Genomic DNA, 21,248 nt, shown 5'->3' with positions numbered 1-21,248 from the left:
TGTTGCGTCTAAACTGAATGAAAATTGACTTCTGAACCTAACCTGCTCTCAAGGTCATAACATTTATGGTATTTCCTTAAGTTATTGCATGTCTGGGGCACAAATATCTAGTGGTCTATCTGGTCCACATTTATTTATTTTTCCTTTTACCAAAATTTGATTTTAGCTACATTTGTTTTATTTGTTGGATTTTACTCAGGAAGAAAAACGAGTCTTAAAAAGCAGGTTTAGGTGTTCTTTTGTCACTATGCTGGATTACTTAAACCCAACTTTTAAATGTCCAGCCTGAGGTCTGAGATTATTGATTAGAAATTGACATTTATTCTGATGAAGCTAACATGATGCTACAGTCACCGTGATTAACTCCCAGTACAAGCATAGCTTTAGTTTGATGTTTGTTTTTTGCCTATCCAAAAAAAAATAATAGATATAAAAGGTGTGCAAACCTCTAAAATGTTAGGGGTTTTTTTGTAGCGTTGTTACAATGACACGCTGATAAATTAAGTTTTACCACCTTTATGTTGCATATATCATAAATACTTCATAGGGTACATTTTTTATTTACTAAAATAATTCAGTCTGTCTTGATTTGATTGTGAGGACATTTCTCATCCACAGCTCTCTTCAGGTCACCTGCTTGATTTTCACAGATTTCACAGAACTTTTACTAGTTTTGTCACTTTAGATCCATGTTTGACATCATTGTTATGCTAAAAAGCCAATACATTTTTAGCTGCCCAGCAAACGTTTGAAGATTTTGCATAGCTAATGGTTGGAATGATTCCTAGTTTACTTCCACCTTGACAAATAAAAGTAACCCCCTTAGCATATTGCTGCCACTACTATATGTCAGCTCTTTACATCTTGGTGGTCTTTTTGAAATTGACTCCATAATCTTTCATATTAGTTGGAACAGTACAGAGTGTCTAATCTTTGGGGTTGCAGAGGAGGAAAATCCTAGGACTCTTTACAGGTTAGATTCATTTTGTGTCTGAACACAATTAGATTGAGAATAAAATTAAATCTAATTGAATTAGCTTGCACTCACTCAAAAAGGCAATGTTCCCAATTTGGGAATTGGGAACATTGAGCAATCACTTGTGTTCATGGATACTTTTTCACTTTGTCATTTTTGGGGAAAAACAAAACAAAAAAGTGGCAGAAAACCAGCTGAACGTTCTGTGTAAATCACCCTAGAAGAATTAATGTTGGAATTGTTTAAATCTTTTCTCATCAAGTAGTAGAACAAATCCTGGAGTCATGAAAGCCAGAAGATCACGGTTTCTACATCTCGCACCTTTTGCTAATGAAAACCATCATTGTGCATCAATAATTTTCCCAACCTCCCATATCAGTCAGTGACAGGAGTGTAGGGGTTTCAGAAACCTTCTTTCAAAAAAACAAAACAAAAAAACAACAACTTTGATGTGACTTGTTTAGCAGACAAATACCTTCATCATCATCAAACCTGCTTTGGCTGAATGGAATGAGGACAGTGGTTAAAATTTCAGTGTCCTGCTCTGTATTTCCTGTATGGGGTTGACACCTGTCCTTTATTTTACCTCTCATGCATCCCAATAAAATCACAGATGGTTTCAATGTGCCATCATTCCCAGACTGCCACCATGCAGTCTGGGAACATCCAGCATGATTTGCCTCACTCTCTAGTGAATAACCTTAAAGGATTTTAAGGTTTCCCATTATTTCAACTGACAGCTGTCCGACTGCCCTACAGCTGCATTTATCTGAAAAACATCCGGGACTTATTTTGATTTTTTTAAAATCCACATATCCATATGTACAAAATTCACTATTTAGCAATGTTATTTTGTCTTTAAGACAGTACGACACTACTTCTGCCTTTAAATGTTTAGTTGAAACCACCATATCATAAGTAAACATTGTTTTTGTTTTACCGTTAGCAAGCCCAAGGCCTAAGCCAACTAAGCCATGCTTATGAACGCAATTGTCTGTTTTATTTTTAAAGAATGTGAAATGATTTACATGTGTGATACAGTCAATTCAAGTGACGGCTTGCTAGTACATTTCTGCCGATATTAAGTGCATCACAATCAAGCTTCTGCCATTTTAAAACTGTATTATTGGTGCTGCTGTAGGTGAGTGAGCCTCAAATCAAATTCTGCTTGTGGCCCGAGACAGTCTAGAGTGGGAAAAGCGATTTAATTTTTTAAGCTATTTCACCATCTTGACCGACGCACATGTTCCTAAAAGTATCATGTGACCACCTTTCCATCTGCTAACGAGCTTTTGTGAAGCACTTAAACGCACCACCACAGCCCACTGTGAGCCGCTTCATCATATCGCGATAGACACCATCAGTCCGCGGAGCTAACGCAGAGCAACATGGCGGAAGGTGAGAGATTTCTTTTTTCTCTTAACTATTTTATACACGCCCTTTATTGTATTTTTCATTGACGTACCTTTCAAATAGTGTTACTCAACACCTTGACAGTTTAATAGGCCATGCATTGTCAGGGGTTGCTTCTTATGAAGTACCGCGATACTGTTCTTGTCACACTCATCACGCGAGGGGGCAAAATCTTGGCGTCGTTAGCGTCCGTTGGTGTTGCTGCTAGCCGAGTTTTTGTTATACGAGTTGGGTGAAGTGGGCAAAATAAATTGCCCCTGCGGTAGACGCAGACGAGTAAGAAACGAATACCATTGCTAACAAGCTGACCATTATAAAGCGACTGTTAATGTGTAAAATGAGCGTGTAATGTTGCTATTAACTACTGATTAAATGCCAACGTCATGCTTCGCTGCAAACTGCCAGTCTAGTTTGATTTAGCAGCCTTTGCCGCTCCTCTAGCTGTCTGCCCTCAGCTTTTACAGATCGGTACGGGGCAAACAGGACTGTGAACCTGCCAGAACAGAAAGAGAGTCACACCTGATCAGCTCCCCCTGGGTACAGGTGAAAGGTCCGAGGGCACCTCCTATTTTAAGCCTAGAGTTCAAGGGAAATCTGCTTACAAACACACCAGCTTTACCAGTGCTGTTAAAGCTGCTCAGCTTTTTAAGGATTTCCTAGCGGTATCGCATTGACAAAGAACCACATCTCAGAATGGCAAACCCTTGATTTAGTTGATTAAATTCGTGTGCTTTTACTATTATTATCATCTGTGTTATGTTTTCTGTGTGCTTCGCCATCGTCCACTGCTAGATGAGTCCAAACAATCAGGTGCTTTTTTTTTTCTTCCCCCATGACCAGTGGCTCTGCCAGTGACTGTTTACGATGGACTACACAGTAACCTGCTGCCTCAGCAGTCTTGCTTCACTAAAACTTTTACTGGCTTAAAGGAAGGAAATGGGCCTCAGAGGAACTCCGCAGACTCGTGGCTTTTGTAACATTCACTTGAGAGAGGAGGAAGGTGTGGCTGCGCTGGTGGGAATTTGATTTGAAGACTTGGGGAGAAGTCTTCCCACATTTGGTCACATCCCAGTTAAAAAATTTTTTTCTTTTGGCATTCGGTTTAATAGACCGGGAGAAGTTGGTAAACAATTATTTAGATGAATAAATCCCAGGTGGTTTTCAAAGCTTTTTACTAATTAAACAAAAAGAAAGAGAAATCTTAAAGTGTGACGTGCCTCTGTTCTTTGACCCAATTATTCTTTGTCCTCGAATAATCGATTAAATCAGTTCCTAAAATGGTCGTTAGTTGCGGCCCTGGTTTTGATGTCCGCAGGTCTTCCTCTTTACTCTTAGGTTCCGGTTGCCTCACGCAGTCAACTTTAAACCTGTGTTTGCTGCAGACCTTTGTAAACGCTCCGTACTTGACCCCGTGTATGGATTTGTTTCTGCCCGCGCAGAGGAGGTGGGGAAGCTGCAGAAGCACCTGGCCTTGCTGAGGCAGGAGTACGTGAAGATGCAGCAGAAGCTGGCCGACACCGAGAGGCGCTGCGCCGTGCTCGCCGCGCAGACTTCCAGCCAGGCCTCTCCCAGCCAATCGGGTGCAGACACCTTCATCAGCCGCCTGCTGGAATTTGTGGCCAACCTCTACCAACAGGAACACTACAGGTGAGGATCGCACTCGGAATGACCGGGATATGTCTGGGTCAGCTTGATGAATATGCTGGTTTTTTGCAGTGATCTGAAAGTGAAAGTCGCGGGCGATCAATACTGTGCCCATAAGTTTGTGCTGGCCGCTCGCACCGATGTCTGGAGTCTGGCCAACCTGGCATCCACCGCTGAACTGGACCTTACTGGTGAGCAGCACTGGTTGTGTTGGTGGAGTAGACGTCATGACCCTCTTATCAGATATGTTTTGGGGCATTTTTTTTTTTTTTTTTTAAGTTGTGAGCTATTGAATACTAAGGAGCTCTCTGTCAGTCAGAACACTTATTTGTTAATGAATAACAAAATATTTATTTGGGGGAAGTATTGTCTGTATTGTCAAAATCAACAACAGATTCAGATTTTCTCTATTTTTAATTTTTTTTCCATACCTGTGAGTTAGGACTGGGTAATAAATCTCTTTTTATCAATTAATCAAACTTTGAATTTTGAAGATGTAATTTTTGAGAAATCTGGATTATTTTTTTCCACTAATGTGCTTCTTGGATTTCCACATTTTAGTGTGATGTCAGCACGTCCAGGACAGCCATGTTGTTTGACAAGTGTGTTTTACGTACAGCTTCTATTTATTTGTACTCTCAACTCTACGGCAGAACATTAGGGTCCAGGCTATCGTTGTTTAATTTTTTTAATTAAGAGAATAAAATCATATTGTCAAAATAATACAAGAATAAAGCGTCAGTATTACCAGAATAAAGTCGTAATTGTATGAGAAGTTTTACAATAAAAACAACAAAAAATAAAACGAGGAATGTTGGTCATTTTGTGAAGTTATCCTTTGGTTTTGCAGATGAGGAAATACTTCATCTTTTAACGTATGAGCACCAAATTATTATCAACAGCAGGACTTTGAAACGATCGTGGAAATGACTGAGTTTATTTCAAAGACAGAACCAGACGGACTGAGGTGGTCACGTCAGACCTCGATAACAAAAAGCTTTTCTTTTTTTTTCTCTCATTAAAATTATGTTTCTTCTAACTTGAAGATTTTGTTCTGATAAAATTGCATCTTTATTCTGCTCTTATTATGACTGTATTCTTGTAATTAAACAAAGATTCTCGTAGCCTGGCCCTAACACGACTCGCAGGAGGGATTATTGAAATACTTCAGTTTTTTTTTTCTCTCATTTATATTTTCGTTTTTAGAAAAGAAAGCGAAAAAGAATTTGATTAAAATCTGATTGATTTGAAAAAATCTCATGTTTTACGTTTAAGTCATAATCTCCCATTCCTACTGTGAATAGATAACTATGTAGGGCAACAAATGCATCCCAATTAAAGCCAGTATTTACTTTCTAACCAAAGGTTTCACCTCAGTCTGTTTGTCGTTTAAATGCTTCTCAGACTGCAAAGCTGAGGTAGCCATGGCGATGCTGCGCTGGGTGTACACAGACGAGTTGGAGCTCAGTGAGGATGACGCTTTTCTGATTGACCTGATGAAGCTGGCCAACCGGTTCCAGCTTCACCTGCTCAGAGAGCGGTAGGAGCAACCTGTCATTCACAGGCGCATCTCAATTTAAAAAATAAAAAAAATCCCTACTCATTTCAGAAAGCAGAATTCATAGATTTAATGCATTCATTACATATAGAGTGAAATATTTGAAGTATTTTCTTGTAATTTTGATGATTGTAGCTTTCCGCTAATGGAAACGTAAAATTAATAAGATCAGTTTAAAAAAAAAAATCCAAATGTTATGTGATGTTGTTTTTATGGTTTACACAGTCGTAGAAAACTTTGGCCGTCTGTTGGAACAGGTGTGAAAAAGGTGTGATGTCATCTGTAAATGTGAGGAACTGCATTCGCTTCTACCAAACAGCTGAGGAGCTGAACGCCAGCACCCTGATGAACTACTGTGGCGAGATCATAGCCAGCCACTGGGTGAGTAGCTTCAAGTTTCTGTGGCTTTCCTTTGAGGAAATGCAACTGTCATTTGCAGCCTTTTGCTACATTTCCTCCTTTCAGTCTCCCACAAACCAAAAAAATAATAATTCTTACAGCAGGACTGTAATCCTACAGTCCTGCTGTAGGAAAGCAGCAAAGTACTGTAGTCTGTTTCAGGTCATATTTTAAACTCTTCAAACACACTTTGTTGGTTAGTGTTTCATGTTCTGTAGTTCAAAAGCATCTTTAAACGGATGTATTTTTTAAAATTCTTGGTGTAAATGAAGTCAGTGTTTCGACCGTTTTGCTGTTTTCTTCAAGTTTGTTCCAGATTTGTGCTGCATAGAAGCCGAAAGCTTTTGTTTGTTTTCTGGGGATGCAGAGCAGAACCACAAGACCCGAGTGGTCTGGAAGGTCGATACGACAACAGCAGATCTTTAATGTATTTTAGTTTGTAAACTAAGGACGGTATTTTAAAGTCTATTCTCTGAGCTATAGGGAGCCATCGCAAGGACTTTATTGTTAGAGGTGCACCAATGAATCAGCTCAGATTTCTTTTGTTTTGTGCAATCAGTCTACTGATTACATCTACCTCCTCAAAGGTCTGAAAATCAGCCGCTGCTCCCTGTTCCTCTGCCGTAAGAGAAGGCTGACTGACCCGCCCGCCAGATCACATCTGCACATGCCAACTTATTGACATGGTGGTTATAGTTAGTGACCTTTCTGACCAAAAACTTTGCTAAAACAAAATTTGCACTTCTTCTTCTACCGTCTTGACTTTGATGTTTCCCTATGGGGTTTTCATGTTTACCCCCCTGTGGAATAAATAAAAACTCCCCATTTAGCTCAGATTTGTTTTACTGTCCTCTATTTTTATGCTGCAGAGAATCTGACCGATCCAATCTAAGACGAGACATAAAAAAGTCTATTCTGTTCAGAATAAACTTTTTTTTTTTTTTTTTCCTGTTCCCATCATCGTATTCATCGTCTATGTTGTGACCGTTGCACGTCTGTTGCTTTATCATCAGGATGATCTGCGGAAAGAAGATTTCAGTACCATGAGTGCCCAACTTTTGTACAAGATGATCAAATCGAAAACGGAGTACCCTCTCCACAAAGCCATCAAAATCGAGCGGGAAGATGTGGTGTTTCTGTATCTCATAGAGATGGATTCGCAGGTGGACTCCGTTCTCCCTACGTCTTTATCGATCGAGTACTGCAAAGTTGCAATAAAAAGTTTGTTCCACTGCAGAGAAGTTGATGAGTTTTCTACCTGCTTGCAGTTACCGGGGAAACTGAATGAACTGGACAACAACGGGGACCTCGCTCTGGACCTGGCGCTCTCCAGAAAGCTGGAGGGGATCGCCACGACTCTGGTTAACAACAAAGCTGACGTGGACATGGTGGATCAGAGCGGCTGGAGCCTCCTTCATAAGGCCATCCAGAGAGGTTAGTCGGCCTCATCCGGTCTGCAACCTACCACCGGTGTACAACTAGACTTTAAAATAATTTCTGAGGAAAAAAAAAACTTCATTTTCATTCAGGAATTTTCATTTCTTTTTTTTTCCCCGACTAGGGGACGAATTTGCTTCCATCTTCCTGATCCGCCACGCGGCTCAGGTGAACGCAGCCACAGTGGGGGCAGTGGAAACCCCTCTCCATCTGGTCTGCTCCTTCAGCCCCAAGAAACACACGGCCGAGGTGATGAGCAGCATGGCCCGAATCGCAGAAGCTCTGCTCAAAGCCGGCGCTAACCCCAACATGCAGAACAGCAAAGGCAGGTGGGTCACATGACGCCGGCTCCGGGAGCTTTACTGCGTTGTAAACTTTAACTGCAGTGCAAAGTGTGACGCCGCTTCTTTACCCGTGTTGCGTTTTAGAACTCCGCTGCATGAAGCCGTGGCGTCGGGGAACGAGGCCGTGTTCAATCAGCTGCTACAGTGCAAACAGTGAGTCCCACTCTGATCAGAAATCACAGCAGTGCTCATTATGATCATTTCACATGTCTCTGGTGTAATATAACTAGCTAATTCGAACCGTCTCCTGCAAAAAGTGTTCATACTCTTTGAACTCATTCACATTTTGCAGGGGTGCATCTAGGATTATCATGGTAAAAGTACTTAATGCCCCTCACTTTTTAGATTTTAGTTCTTGTAGTATGTAGTTATTTAGTATAGTTTTTTGTGTTAGTCAAAGGCCATTTAAAAGAGTCCATTGTTGTTGTTCTCCCAATGGGGGAAGTAACAATGTTTGTCCCTCAGTTTTACAAAGAATCAACCCTTCCACTGAATTCTTTAGCTAAAAAGAAGATCTCAAGAATCAAAATGCAATTTAGGAATTTTCTACATCCCATGCCTCTCTGAGTATTCTGTTGCTTTTTGTGTTGTAGATGTGGCAAAATTCACAAGATGAGCTCGGTAAATTTGAGAAAGCGTCTCTTTACAATGCAGCACTGCTTTCAGGCAGTCGGCATGGAGACTCAGTGTTCTGTTAAGTAGCCCATGTTCTGGTATCTGGTGGTCTTCCTGTTATTGTGGAAGCGCAGCGCATGCAACGGCCTGGAAACGTGTGTGTGTGGGGGGGTGCGCATGAGTGTGTATTGTACAAAAAAAGGGGGGGGATCACAGCTTGGGCTGCCAATTAACATCTCTGTAAAGTATGTTAAGATTTGTGACAAGATGTGACAGACTTCAATTGGGCCGTGTGTAATTCTGGTTTAGACTCGACCTGGAGCTGAAGGACCATGAAGGCAGCACAGCTCTGTGGCTGGCTCTGCAGCACATCACCATGTCCTCAGATCTCTCTGTGAATCCGTTCGAGGACGACGCCCCGGTCGTGAACGGGACGTCGTTCGACGAGAACGGCTTTGCCGCTCAGCTCATCAAGAGAGGAAGCAATCCCGACGCACCAGATGCCTCCACAGGTGCCGTTCGGGGCTTTTTGTTTGTTCGCTAATGTTGCCGACTGCTGCTTTTGTCACCGTGAAGGATAAAGCGATCTCCAAATGTATCTTATGTGTTGCCTTCCTTACAGGAAACTGCCTCTTGCAGAGAGCAGCTCGGGCAGGCAACGAGGCGGCGGCGCTTTTCCTGGCGACTCACGGGGCAAAAGTCAACCACGTGAATAAATGGGTACGCATTTTCTGGTGACGTCCAATGTGTGTTTTTTCCTTGTTCTTTTTCTAATGGATCATAACATGACGGCAAATATATGAATGCGTTCCCGCCTACAGGGCGAGAGCCCGCTTCATACGGCGTGTCGCTGCGGCCTGGCCAGCCTGACTGCCGAACTGCTCCAGCAGGGCGCCAACCCCAACCTGCAGACCCAGAAGTCCCTGCCTGAGGAAACCAACGGCGTGGCTCTGCAGACGCCGCTCCACATGGCCATAGCTCACAACCACCCAGATGTCGTTTCTGTCATCTTGGAACAAAAAGGTAAGCAAAGCTTTCAAGACCGGCTTACAGAATGTCGCAGTTTTTTTTTTCATAGTTTAGCTGGTGTGTTTTTTCCTCTTTATGACACATTTTTTGACTTGTGTAACTAATAGTTCAGAAAATATATCACTTGGCTAAACCATGAGCTTTGGCAAATGTGAGGAATAATGTATAACTTTCTTGAATATTTATGGCCCTTCGAAGTTTTGAACGTCCTGATATTTGACCGCTTTTCTTCCTGTCTTGCCTCTCAGCCAACGCACTTCATGCCACCAACAACTTGCAGATCATTCCAGACTTCAGTCTCAAAGACTCCATGGACCAGACAGTCCTGGGTTTGGCCCTCTGGACAGGTACACTTCACTAAATGGATGCATTTATCTGCATCATCTAAACCTTTCTTGTTTTTTTTATTTACGGAGTTCAATCACTTCCTGCCAGGTATGCACACTATTGCGGCCCAGCTGCTGGGCTCCGGGGCTTCTATCAATGACACTATGTCCAACGGACAAACCCTGCTTCACATGGCTATCCAAAGACAGGACAGCAAGAGCGCCCTCTTTCTTCTGGAACATCAGGCTGACATCAATGTTAGGTAGCAATAAATCTTACAAGTATTCCAGCAGTTGTTTTTCTTCATCGACTCGGATTAAAATCGATGGTGATTTTGATAATAAATACGACGAAGGGTAATTTAGCTCCAGGTAGTCGTGCTTGTGTTCATGCAATGCATGCTGCGTCGCCTCTACTTCCAGGACACAGGAGGGACAAACGGCGCTACAGCTGGCCATCGGTAACCAGCTGCCACTAGTGGTGGACGCCATTTGCACAAGAGGAGCTGATATGTCTGTTACAAATGAAAAGGGGGATCCTCCGTTATGGCTGGCCCTCGAGAATGGCCTGGAAGATATCGCGTCCACGCTGGTAAGAGGGGAGGGAAAAAAAGAAATTGTGTATGTTGACAGTAGGTTCAGTTGAACAACCAAGGAGTTGTGCTAAAGAGAATGTACAACAATTTGCAGATTATTGCTAAATTACATGTTTTGTTAAGATGTTATCAGAGTTTTTGTAATTTTGCTTTGATGCATTTTTGGCTGATTCTGATTTCGCTTTATGTGGCATAAGAAAAGCAAAAAGTGTTTATTCAAGCCTTACTACAGTGAGCTTTTATTATTTACATTTTAAGATGAAAAAAGTGAATTCTTAAAGATAACTACTTGTTTGGACATGGTTTCGATTCACTGCTACTTTAAGTTTAAAACGATATTCAATGGCAAATACTTTTAGAGGAGAATCTATTTGACTCTCTTTAGTTAAAAAGACAGAAGTTTTTTTTTTTTAAAGGTTTTGTTGGCTCTAGTGGCCTTTATTTGAAAGTAGTTAGACAGGAAAGAGGGTAATGGGAGAGGGAAAAGACATGTGGCAAATGTCGCCTGGCCGGGAATCAAACCTGTGACTACCACGACGAGGATTATGGCCTCAGTAGTCATGCTTTGCCCCTGTGCCACCATAGCACCCCAAAAGACAGACGTTTTAAGATATTTTGCTCTAGAGGCAGACTGTTAGAAGAGGCTGATATGCAACGAAACATTTTACAAAACGACATTCAACACAGATCTGTAAGAAGAAAAAGCAAAGAAAACTTAGAAAAAATTGAGATTTAAAAAAATAAATCTAGAATCTAAAAATCTAGATTCAGAATGGCGATGATGGAAAGATGCGTTTCAGCCAAAGTGTCAATTTTGACAGTGAGATAAAACAATCAAAATCTTTCTGCATTTCAAAGAAATTTGAAACTCAAAATGATGAAGCAATGTGTACGTTTACTTTTTTCTGGTTCATTCATTCATGATTTCTTTTAGTTGTTACATTAATTATTCATATTTATTGAGTGAATGGGGGGAAAAAAGTACAATGAAATCCCAGATGCTGGTTGTGCTTCAGCAACCACATTGACATATCGTAAAGCTCTGCTGCTTAAAGGGAATTTATAAAGATCAATGGCATGAGCTACCGCTAGCTGTTTTCTTTGTAAGCAACTCATGGAAGGTTATAAAACTGCTAATGGTTGGTATGAAGTCATAGAATGACAAACTGAACAGTGCATCTTGTTCTACTGCTCCACCATGCTACGTAGCAAAGGAATTAACAGCCAATGTGGCTAATAATGAAACAAGTAAATATTAACAGAGGCCCCAGACTGAAGCTGAAAATTAGAACAGAAACCAATTGCAATCTGATTCTAGTTAATCACTAATAATTTATATTTTGTTGTAAAATTACAACAAAAATTTTACACCATAAACGTGGAAACTATTTATGGTTAATGCTAATAAATGTGCCAAGTACAGATCTTTTCTTTTCTTTTTATTTAACACTGTAAATAAGTAAACTAAACATGGACGTATCCCGTACCATTTCCATTATTTCACTCTAAAGAAAAACCCTCCAAATAAATTGATATATTTTTCTGATACTTTTTAGAAAGAACACTGAGCTTTCAAAAAAAGGGTTGGAGAGTAAGCCAACAGTCTCGAGTGTTTTTTGCATTGATTTGAAATTTTAGTCTCATGGCAAGTTTCTTTTAAATAAGGAGCCGAAGCAACGTCACACTGAGTGAAAATATACTATTTAAAAAAATTAAAACAATGACCGAATGTTTAGCGTTCACATCTTCAGCAGATCATTTCAACAGTCTGTATCAAACGCTGGTTGCTAACAGAGGCACAGGTGGTAAACAGCAGTCTCCCTGGGGATCCCATAGAGAATGTATTAAATGGGAGCCTGAATGGTCAACATGCAACCATAAACAACTTTTCCTTTTAAATCCCCTGTCTACATCTTAGTGCTTCGTCTGACTTAACTTTTGACTATTTTTGGGAAGAAATAACAGAAGAAAAAAAATATCCAAGGAATGCATTTTTGCACTATTTTCTTTTTCTGACATAACTCCCTTTTTGCCCACTAGGTGCGCCATGGGTGCGATGCCACATGTTGGAGCCCGGGCCCCTCTGGCTGCCTGCAGACCCTCCTGCACAGAGCTGTGGATGAGAACAACGAGGTCTCCGCCTGCTTTCTCATCCGCAGGTTTGCTACTTTTCCTGTGTGCAGACGAAACCTACTGCTGTTTTTCTTTTATCTAGATTTTATTAAAAAAACAATCCCAAAAATAAACGGTGAAGTATCAAAAGTATGACATTTTAGGTCTGCGGCCAGGAGACGTATTGTAAACTCAGTTGGAGTTTAGTACATCTTCGGTGTGTGTGTGTGTGTCTCTAGCGGCTGTGACGTGAACAGCCCGAGGCGGCCCGGACCTAATGGGGAAGGAGATGAAGAAGCCCGAGACGGACAATCACCCCTCCACCTGGCGAGCAGCTGGGGTCTGGAGGATGTGGTGCAGTGCCTTTTAGAGTTTGGAGCTAATGTCAATGCACAAGTGAGTTCATTCTGTCAGTTTTTCTTCTTTTCCTGATGCATTCTTTATTTTATTATTTTTTTGTGTGTGTGTGTGGAAGCAAATCAAAGTTGTGAATGTGTGGCATTTGTGTGTTTTCAGGATTCAGAGGGCAGAGCTCCCATCCACGCTGCTATCAGCAACCAGCACAACGTCATTATCCAGCTCCTTATTTCCCATCCGGAGATCCGGCTCAACCTCCGGGATCGCCAAGGAATGACGCCGTTCGCCTGCGCCATGACGCACAAGAACAACAAGGCAGCGGAGGCTATTCTAAAGAGGGAGTCCGGTGCTGCGGAACAGGTAGCGGGGGTGGGGGGAAAAAGATGCGCGAGAACGGCATGGAAAAGCACACCGCTTGAACGTTTTTGTGTATTAAAATGTTCCTTTGTTGTCCAGGTGGACAACAAAGGAAGGAATTTCCTCCATTTGGCTGTTCAAAACTCGGACATCGAAAGCGTCCTGTTCCTCATCAGCGTTCAGGCTAACGTAAACTCCAGAGTTCAGGATGCTGCCAAACTCACCCCTCTCCACCTGGCTGTGCAGGCTGGTTCTGAGATCATTGTCCGCAACCTGGTACGAAACTCCTTTCTTTTTTTTTCTTCCCAGTCTGATTCCTAACGTTGGAGTGAAATGAATAACATTTGGTTGTGTATTTGTGTCCAGCTGCTTGCCGGAGCCAAAGTAAACGAGCTGACCAAACACAGGCAGACGGCGCTACATCTGGCTGCCCAGCAAGACCAGGCCACTATATGTTCTGTGTTGTTGGAGAACGGCATAGATTTTGCTGCTGAGGATGAAAATGGCAACAATGGTAATTTTTTTTTTTTTTTAGTAGTAATTTTCTAATCAAAGATGATGGCTCTCTTTCTTCACTCAAATCTAAACATTTTTCATTTTGATACACTTGGTCCTAAGCCTGTTGCAAACAGTTAAGTACGATGAATTAAAATTAGCTTGATAATTTCCATTCTGAAAATTTTTGCGGGGCAACTTTATTCATTTGAATTTGCACGATGAAACAAAATTCTTATGAGGAATTTTTCGTGATTTATGATACATTTACTTGTCTAACTAGAACTGCTACTGTAAAAGCCTGACAAGATCACTGCTGATGCTTTGCTCATAATTTGCATGGAAACAGAGTTGTTTATTATTATTATTATTTACACATCATTTCACAAACATGTCAGATTTTTCTGAATCTTGACCTGTTTGTGCCTGCTTGTGGTCTTGAACTTGCCTTTTTACAGTGACCCGATTTTAGGTCTTTTTGCTGGAACCAAGCAAATTGTAAATGAGGGACGGGGGGGGAATGAATGTAGGACTTATTTTATACCATGAAACTGGTACGTTGCAGGAACTAGTAAACATTCATGATCTTTCACCGACAAACCAACAGGTTTCTTTAAAAGTAGTAACACATTAGTAGCTGTTGTTGAGCCGTAAGAGAGGGAAATGAAAGGAGCAGCTGCACCCAGAGGAGAGGAGTTTAGGTTGGGCCCGGCTCATTTGCATTCCTAAGTATCCTTGCATGGCAAATGTTTTGAGCTGGTTCCAACGCTGCTGTGAAGCCGTTCTGAAAAGCATTCGTAGTGAGTGCCATCCTATGTAGGACTGCAACTTATTATTTCGGTGATTAATTATTCTGATGATTAACCGGAATAATAATGGCAATAATTTTAAGTTTTTAAATTTAACATTTTAATGAAAGGTTTATTTCTGGGTCATAAAATAAACCTTGCATTAGTAAATTAGATTACTTTAGTAAATCTGAACTGCATATTTACAGACAAAGACTTTTTTTTTTTAAATCTTAAATGGAAAATGCATATATTTTTGTACAGTTTTGGCTGAATTATTACTCCGAATATGCTGTTTTTCAGTAAATGGCCTTTTTTGAGTCTGAATACTTCAGTTAACAGTCAATTACTAAATTAGTTGACAATTATTTCAATAATCAATTAAGTCGATTAATGGTTTACGTCCTAATCGTACGCTGTCTCATAGCCACGGTATGTAACTTTTATGAAACATGTTTGTTTTTTTTTGTTTGTTTTTTTTTACATATTTTGTTAAAATTATGATGCTGCGACAGCATAGTGTCAGACAATCTGTGAAAAAAGAGCGCCTCTGCCTTCTCCCACTAACTCTGATTGCTTGTTTATGACTGGGAGTGGTTCATTTCTTCAGACCGCAGTAGTAAATCGATCGATTCACAGATTATCCGTCTCATATTGTACTGTCACAACGTGGAGACAGTTTTAACAAATATGGAAAAGTTACATACTGCAGCTTTAAGGTTTATTCCTTTCATTTCATTTTCAAATCATGATTCTAATAAACATTTCTTTCCTCTGCTGCTGTTTTTCCAGCTCTGCATCTGGCTGTGATGCAGGGCCGCCTTAACAACGTCAGAACCCTTCTGACGGAGTCCAACATCGATGCTGAGGCCTTCAATCTCAGGTACTTTTAGTTCCTTTTAGCCCCATGTTTCACTGGGAGCCCATGTGTAGCAAAATGTTGGCGAGGAAGCAAAAATGCATTTTTTTATTATTATTTTTTTTGTCTATTTAGGGGTCAGTCGCCAATGCACGTACTAGGGCATTACGGTAAAGAGAACGCGGCAGCCATCTTTGAGTTATTCCTGGAGTGTATGCCAGAATACCCTCTAGACAAGCCAGACGGCGAAGGGAACACTGGTACTGTGGTGATGTTTATCATGCAAGTTAAAATAAGCGCTCCACTGTAATAACGCATTGACTGTGGAGGTGTTGGCTTCATTGCAGTTCTGCTTCTGGCCTACATGAAAGGGAACGCCAACCTGTGCCGAGCCATCGTGAGGGCTGGGGCTCGACTGGGCGTCACAAATAATCAGGGCACTAATATTTTCAACTACCAAGTTGCAACCAAACAGCTGCTCTTCCGCCTTCTAGGTGGGTTTTTCTGCTTTTTATTCAAAACGAGAGCTGCTCTTATACTCCAATATGTTTGTAACCAAGCCGCGTTGTTGCTTTTGTAGATATGCTGTCCAAAGAGCCCCCTTGGTGTGATGGGTCCAACTGCTATGAATGTACCGCGAAGTTTGGTGTAACGACACGGAAACATCACTGGTTAGTTGGCAGCCATTTTCATCTACACCTTACGGTCATTCATGGTCAGCAGTTTGGAGAATAACAGAGTTTTGCACAAAATCTACTGTTTCTGTGTTTTCAAGTGTGTTTGTTGGAAGTTTATGTGCTACATTGAAGTTCAGTATGAACTTATAACATAACTTCATATGTTATAAAGGCCTTTTATGAAAAATGCATGAGATTTATAAAACCTGTGTGAATGTTTTGATCCCTTGTGACACCATTTTATCAGGTTGAAAAAAAAACCTTGTTTATTACCAATTGCTCCTACATTCTTAGTATGGAGGGAACAAAGGGACAAAATGAAATAAATCCATCACTCATTAAGTGTACCATGAAATAAATCAATATTTAAATAAATGTTTAATCCAGTAAAGACAACTAATTACACTATAGCATAATTCCACTAGTTTTTTGGGGGTTTTTCCCCCTTAATGTTAGCAATCTGCCTCTGTGCTCTTAAAATGCTCACATGGCAGAATCACAGAATCAGGCTAAACTAGTGGAGTTCAACAAAACAGTGTAAGCCCTGCCCCTCATAACCAGGAAACAAATACATATTTAATTAATTGCCTTCTTTGGTTATTATAAGTTTGCATCTTAATGATTTGACATATTTTATGGCACATTTAATAATTTATTTATTAATTGTGCCCCTCCTTTCTTGGCTCGTGTTGCTAAGTGATAATGACAGCACATGGAGATAAACCCGATAGGCAACACAAGGCTTTCCAGCAGTGCTCCCTTTTAAAGCAACTCTTAATGCTTTTCTAATTCAATCAAAATGAGTGATATCAGCTTCACTCAGTGAACCAGAAGATGCTAGCTGATGCTAGCTTGCCATTGTGGGGGTGGGGAGCTGAGCTAATGCACAGAGCAAAACAGCTTCTCTCAATCTGAAACATTTTCCTGCCAATCTGTACTCCATCCTAATTACCGCCTTCAAAAACCAAAGCAGTAAAATTTGTCAAAACTAAAATTCTGGCTACGACTGTACAACAAATGAGCTTCCAGGAATTGTTCTTGCTCTAACGCGTCACTGTCCAGCTCCTTAACCACTCTCTTGTTCCCTCTTTGACTCCAGCCGCCATTGTGGGCGCCTGCTGTGCCACAAGTGCTCTATAAAGGAGATACCAATCATCAAGTTCGACTTGAACAAGCCGGTGAGAGTGTGCGACATCTGCTTTGACGTACTGACCCTGGGTGGGGTATCGTAATGCCGCAACTCGCCGCCGCTATTCAGGAACGCCACGAGGAAGGGCCGCGACGAGCAGCGGACACCGAGGACCATCGTCTTTATACCACTCCAGTCTATGGAAAACTATTAATCTTCTAGAGAGACATCTCGAATAGAAACATCGTCTTTTTGTTGGTTTGAATCAAAAGTGTCTGAACACAGCTCGGCGACACCTTGGACGGAGTTTTCTTTCTTCCTCGGTGGGTGAGGTTTGTGGCGATTGGCTCCTACAGTCGAGGCCATTGTGGTGATACTTCAATCCGGTGATAACATTTGTAGAAGGGTTTACCTTTCCTCTGTTGGGTTGTTTTACCATCCACGGGATTCAAACGGACTCTCCCGAAGCAGAAAAATGCAGTGTGACAAACTGATTCATTTATAACAGTTTTGATTATTCATGTTTGTAATCTATCATTCACCCTCAGTTGATTTTTCTTGTGAGGTAACTGATCCAAATGAGTAAAACTAATCATGTTGAGATGACTACAACAAATCCTGTCAAGTCGGCAGATGAAATGGCACAACTTGAATCTTTTTTTTTTTTCTCTTTTTCTCCAGTGTAAATGAAAATTGAGTGTAACATACGACAGAGCATTAGGGGACACTAAAGGAAAAATAAAATTACAAGAATAAAGTCGTATAACCAGATTAAAGTTGGACTAGTTACAATAGAATAGTCGTAAAGTCGTAGTAGTAATGCAAGAATAAAGTTGTAATATTACTAGGATGAGGTCATAGTAGACACATCAGATTATTGGGATGCTAATCTGATGTTGATGTGTTAGTAAATTAAGTATTTCCTTATTTGTAAAACCAATGCCAAAAATATAACTTCACAAGATGCTCAACATTCCTCATCTGCAGCTGCAAGGCTGCCTTTTTTGTGTCTTAAGTTCTCATATCACAACTTTATTCTTGCAATATTGTGACTTTATTCTCGTTTTTTTTCTTCTTCTTTTTCCTAGCCTTGCCCTAAAACTCAGTCGTAATAAAGATCAAGAATCTGAGAGCCGAATTCATCAAATGAGCTCGCAGCATTCTGTTGACAGTCATCTTCAGTTACGCATCCTTCTCATGTCGCCTACGCTTCTCGTTTCATTCGTAGCCTTTGTACACCAGTTATATCATGAATCATGTTCTGAAATGGATCACCAAATAACATTCCTTCTTCTGAATTGTTTTGTCCTGCCATCACTGGTATCTTTTTGATGTTTAACGCTCTTAATTTTCTCAGCCTAACAGGTGCACTTTATCAGAAACACGAGACATTTCAGATCATCGGGGAGAATGTGGACTAAGTAGAGGGTCGGCCAAGTGGAGCGGCCTCTTTAAGTATTGTTAAATTGTACAGATAAATGTCTGATATTTTTTGACCACTACAACTGTTTTGTACTTTAAAATGCAGTTTGTGCTTGTCATTGTGACAAACCCTAAAAAAGAAAAAAATCTTGCCTCTGTTAATCTTTTATGCACATTGTTTAATCTTTTATGCACATTGTATTGTATCTGTATGCTCAGATATCTAGCCCGTCTCTTCCTGGTGTATTCTTTTAGAGAAAGGGAGGACAACTTTACATAAAGGTCATTGACAAACCGTGCAGTAAAATCTCTTTATTCTGCTTGATATACATACATATATATATATAAAAAAAGGTTCGTTGTAATTGTGAATGAATTGGGCTCATTTTTCTTCGTCGTCTCCCACCATGCACGACTCGGCATCTGAAGGGCAGCCATCATATTTCTGCATGCTGGGATGATCTGCTGCTGCAGATGGATCTTTGATACAGACGCACCGTGTATGACCGGAACCTGGGGAGAAGAACTTTCGCGGTACGCCAGTCCAGTCTCTTTTTACTCCACCGCTGCATTGGAGTGTGAGGGGGGGGGGGAACATTACATTTTTCAAATTTCATAATGATGCTTATGTGACAATGGGTCTGAAGTGTTTCCTTACCTTTTAGTAGAGCACCAGACTCTTTTGCCCCGACTAGAGCTCCACTCGGAGTTGCAAGGAGGAAAGCGAATCTTCTCGGCTTCTGATTGGGCCTTCAGTTTCTGGCCCTCTGCTAGTGATGCTTCAACCTCCAGCAGGGCCTCTGTGGGCTGTCCAGTCTCATCGTAGAACTGTCCCACTACCAACCCTGAAATTCAGCGCAATTGTACTGTACAGAAATGATTTCCTTGGTCAGATCTGTTCAAGTCAAGCAGTGTACACTGTACAGGCTGGTGGGGATATGGACTTAAAAGTTTTATCACAATTTTTTGTGGTATTGTGATAAGAACTATTAATTACTACTTTTGAAGGTAATGGTATGGCTGTGACTGGATGATACAGCAATCGGAACCCTCAAACACTAATACCGCTCCTGGAAAACGTTTCCATTTGTTTCGTTTTTGTTTTTTTTTGTATTACCATAATTGGACAAATCTGATCTTTGAGTGTCATTTTATGGGAGAAGGGTCAAACTAAATCATTTCCTTTTTTTATAGCAATTAGTAAACCATAATATTCCTAAAGTCTAAATATGATAAAACAAAGTCCCATTTCCCTTGACCTTTCTTCAAAGTGGGAAAAACAAGAAAATGTGCAATTCAAAGAAGGCAGTTGAACTTTGTAAGTCAGAAAATATCAACTAGCTTTGTCCTAGGGATGCAAAAAAAGGATGGATTATTACAAATAAGTAAAAAAGTGTACTGAAAAATAAAAAGGGACGAAAGGTGCTGGATCCATGCATCTGAAACACATTCCGGCTGATTTGTCTCTAAGGGTGACCGTTGAGATCAAAACATGTTAAGCTGAATAAACCACAGTTTTCCATTGAAATAGGACAATGGTTCCCAACATATAACCGTTTTTTGTAAGAAGCAATGAAGGTCTTCAAAAAGCCTTAACTTCTACCCTTTTGAGAATTTACCCAGTATGCTTAAAAACCCCATTTCACAGCAGGAAAATGTTAGAAAATCCACAATAACAAATCAGTGTTGTGTTTAGTGGATCTTCAGTTGAATCCCATCGCAATGGTTGGTAATGGGGGGGAAACTTTATTACTCTAAAAACACCTGAAGAGGAGGAATATGTTGAGGAATGTATACAAAGAAAATGAGAGGCTTAAATTATAAAGATCCTTACCAACATGCTGGTATTCTTTGTGATAAAAATCCAGCCAGTCATAAAGGGCCACCACCTCCAGTGGAGACAAACTGGAGACATCATCCGTCAGGCCACTTTCTGTGAAGTCTCCTGTGATGAAAGCCAAGGAGGAATCTTTCCCTGAAAATACAGAGGCTTTCAATGTTGTGACACAGCATACAACGTATTATCGTACTACTTAATAATAAAGTGGTTCTAGCTTAATAATACTGTGGACTCAGTTTGAAGGGTCGCATCACCTGCCATAAAGTGATAACCACCCCCGGGTCCATAATGCTTGTGTCCTTTGTATACGTCAAAAACCTGGCCCAGAATGGCCAAGTACAGGCCCCTGCTGCCCTTTTCTCCGTCGTATAGAGACAGGGCACTCCTGCTCAGGAGCCGCGCCGGGGCCACCTTCTGTGATTCCCCTCCCCAACCAACGGACCAGTCAGGAGGGAAAAAGAGCACCGCCACTAAAACAGACAAACACGCGCCCAGCGCGTATCTCAGCATGTTTATTTGGAGCCTGCTGGGTTATCCATCTACTTACATCACTTCATGCCTTTTAGAATGGACAGTGACGGAGCAGGTGTTTCCGTAATAACAGACAGCAAAGCGCATGCGCAGCCGAGAAACTCAAAAGGTTTCCAACCGTTTATGTAAAATGGCGCATGCGCAACAAACTGCCCAAGTTATCCTCCAGTTTGCGACTACGAAGAGCATAAAAACAATTAATTTTAGCATAAGTTATGTTAAATGTTGTGTTTGTGGAAGAGGCCGGGATTATGTGTCAAGGTTACGTCTAGGTTAGGTGCCTGGGGCAGAGAGAAAAGAGTTTATGAACCGGAAGAGGACTGAGAATGGTGGGACCTGATGGT

General features: G+C 41.0%; 2 protein-coding genes across 3 annotated transcripts; one reads left to right on the top strand and one right to left on the bottom strand.

Moving 5' to 3' along the window:
• The first annotated feature begins 2,256 nt into the window (after positions 1 to 2,256).
• Positions 2,257 to 18,832, top strand: ankfy1 (ankyrin repeat and FYVE domain containing 1). Of its 2 annotated transcripts, none has more exons than XM_032576759.1 (25): positions 2,257 to 2,374; positions 3,829 to 4,036; positions 4,106 to 4,224; positions 5,438 to 5,573; positions 5,849 to 5,972; positions 7,004 to 7,153; positions 7,259 to 7,424; positions 7,552 to 7,756; positions 7,856 to 7,924; positions 8,696 to 8,898; positions 9,009 to 9,106; positions 9,208 to 9,409; positions 9,664 to 9,762; positions 9,851 to 10,004; positions 10,165 to 10,333; positions 12,378 to 12,496; positions 12,689 to 12,845; positions 12,966 to 13,166; positions 13,263 to 13,439; positions 13,530 to 13,677; positions 15,239 to 15,329; positions 15,441 to 15,565; positions 15,653 to 15,799; positions 15,886 to 15,976; positions 17,082 to 18,832. In XM_032576759.1, exons 1-25 carry the CDS (start codon positions 2,365 to 2,367, stop codon positions 17,212 to 17,214), a joined length of 3,501 nt encoding a protein of 1,166 aa, XP_032432650.1. In that variant the 5' UTR covers positions 2,257 to 2,364; the 3' UTR covers positions 17,215 to 18,832. The 2 variants fall into 2 exon arrangements, with proteins under 2 accessions (XP_032432650.1, XP_032432651.1); XM_032576760.1 differs by lacking the exon at positions 2,257 to 2,374 and adding an exon at positions 2,760 to 2,939.
• On the bottom strand, positions 18,812 to 20,996 carry cyb5d2 (cytochrome b5 domain containing 2). The gene is made up of 4 exons (XM_032576761.1): positions 20,628 to 20,996; positions 20,368 to 20,508; positions 19,192 to 19,378; positions 18,812 to 19,099 (listed from the first exon to the last, which is right to left on the bottom strand). The coding sequence occupies exons 1-4, from the start codon at positions 20,881 to 20,883 to the stop codon at positions 18,916 to 18,918; spliced, it is 768 nt and encodes a 255-aa protein (XP_032432652.1). The 5' UTR covers positions 20,884 to 20,996; the 3' UTR covers positions 18,812 to 18,915.
• Positions 20,997 to 21,248: the final 252 nt, after the last annotated feature.

Source organism: Xiphophorus hellerii, chromosome 11, assembly GCF_003331165.1.
Source record: "Xiphophorus hellerii strain 12219 chromosome 11, Xiphophorus_hellerii-4.1, whole genome shotgun sequence".
NCBI classification, from domain to species: Eukaryota; Metazoa; Chordata; class Actinopteri; order Cyprinodontiformes; family Poeciliidae; genus Xiphophorus; species Xiphophorus hellerii.
Note: the sequence above shows the minus strand (reverse complement) of the source record. Positions and strands in the feature narration are given on the sequence as shown.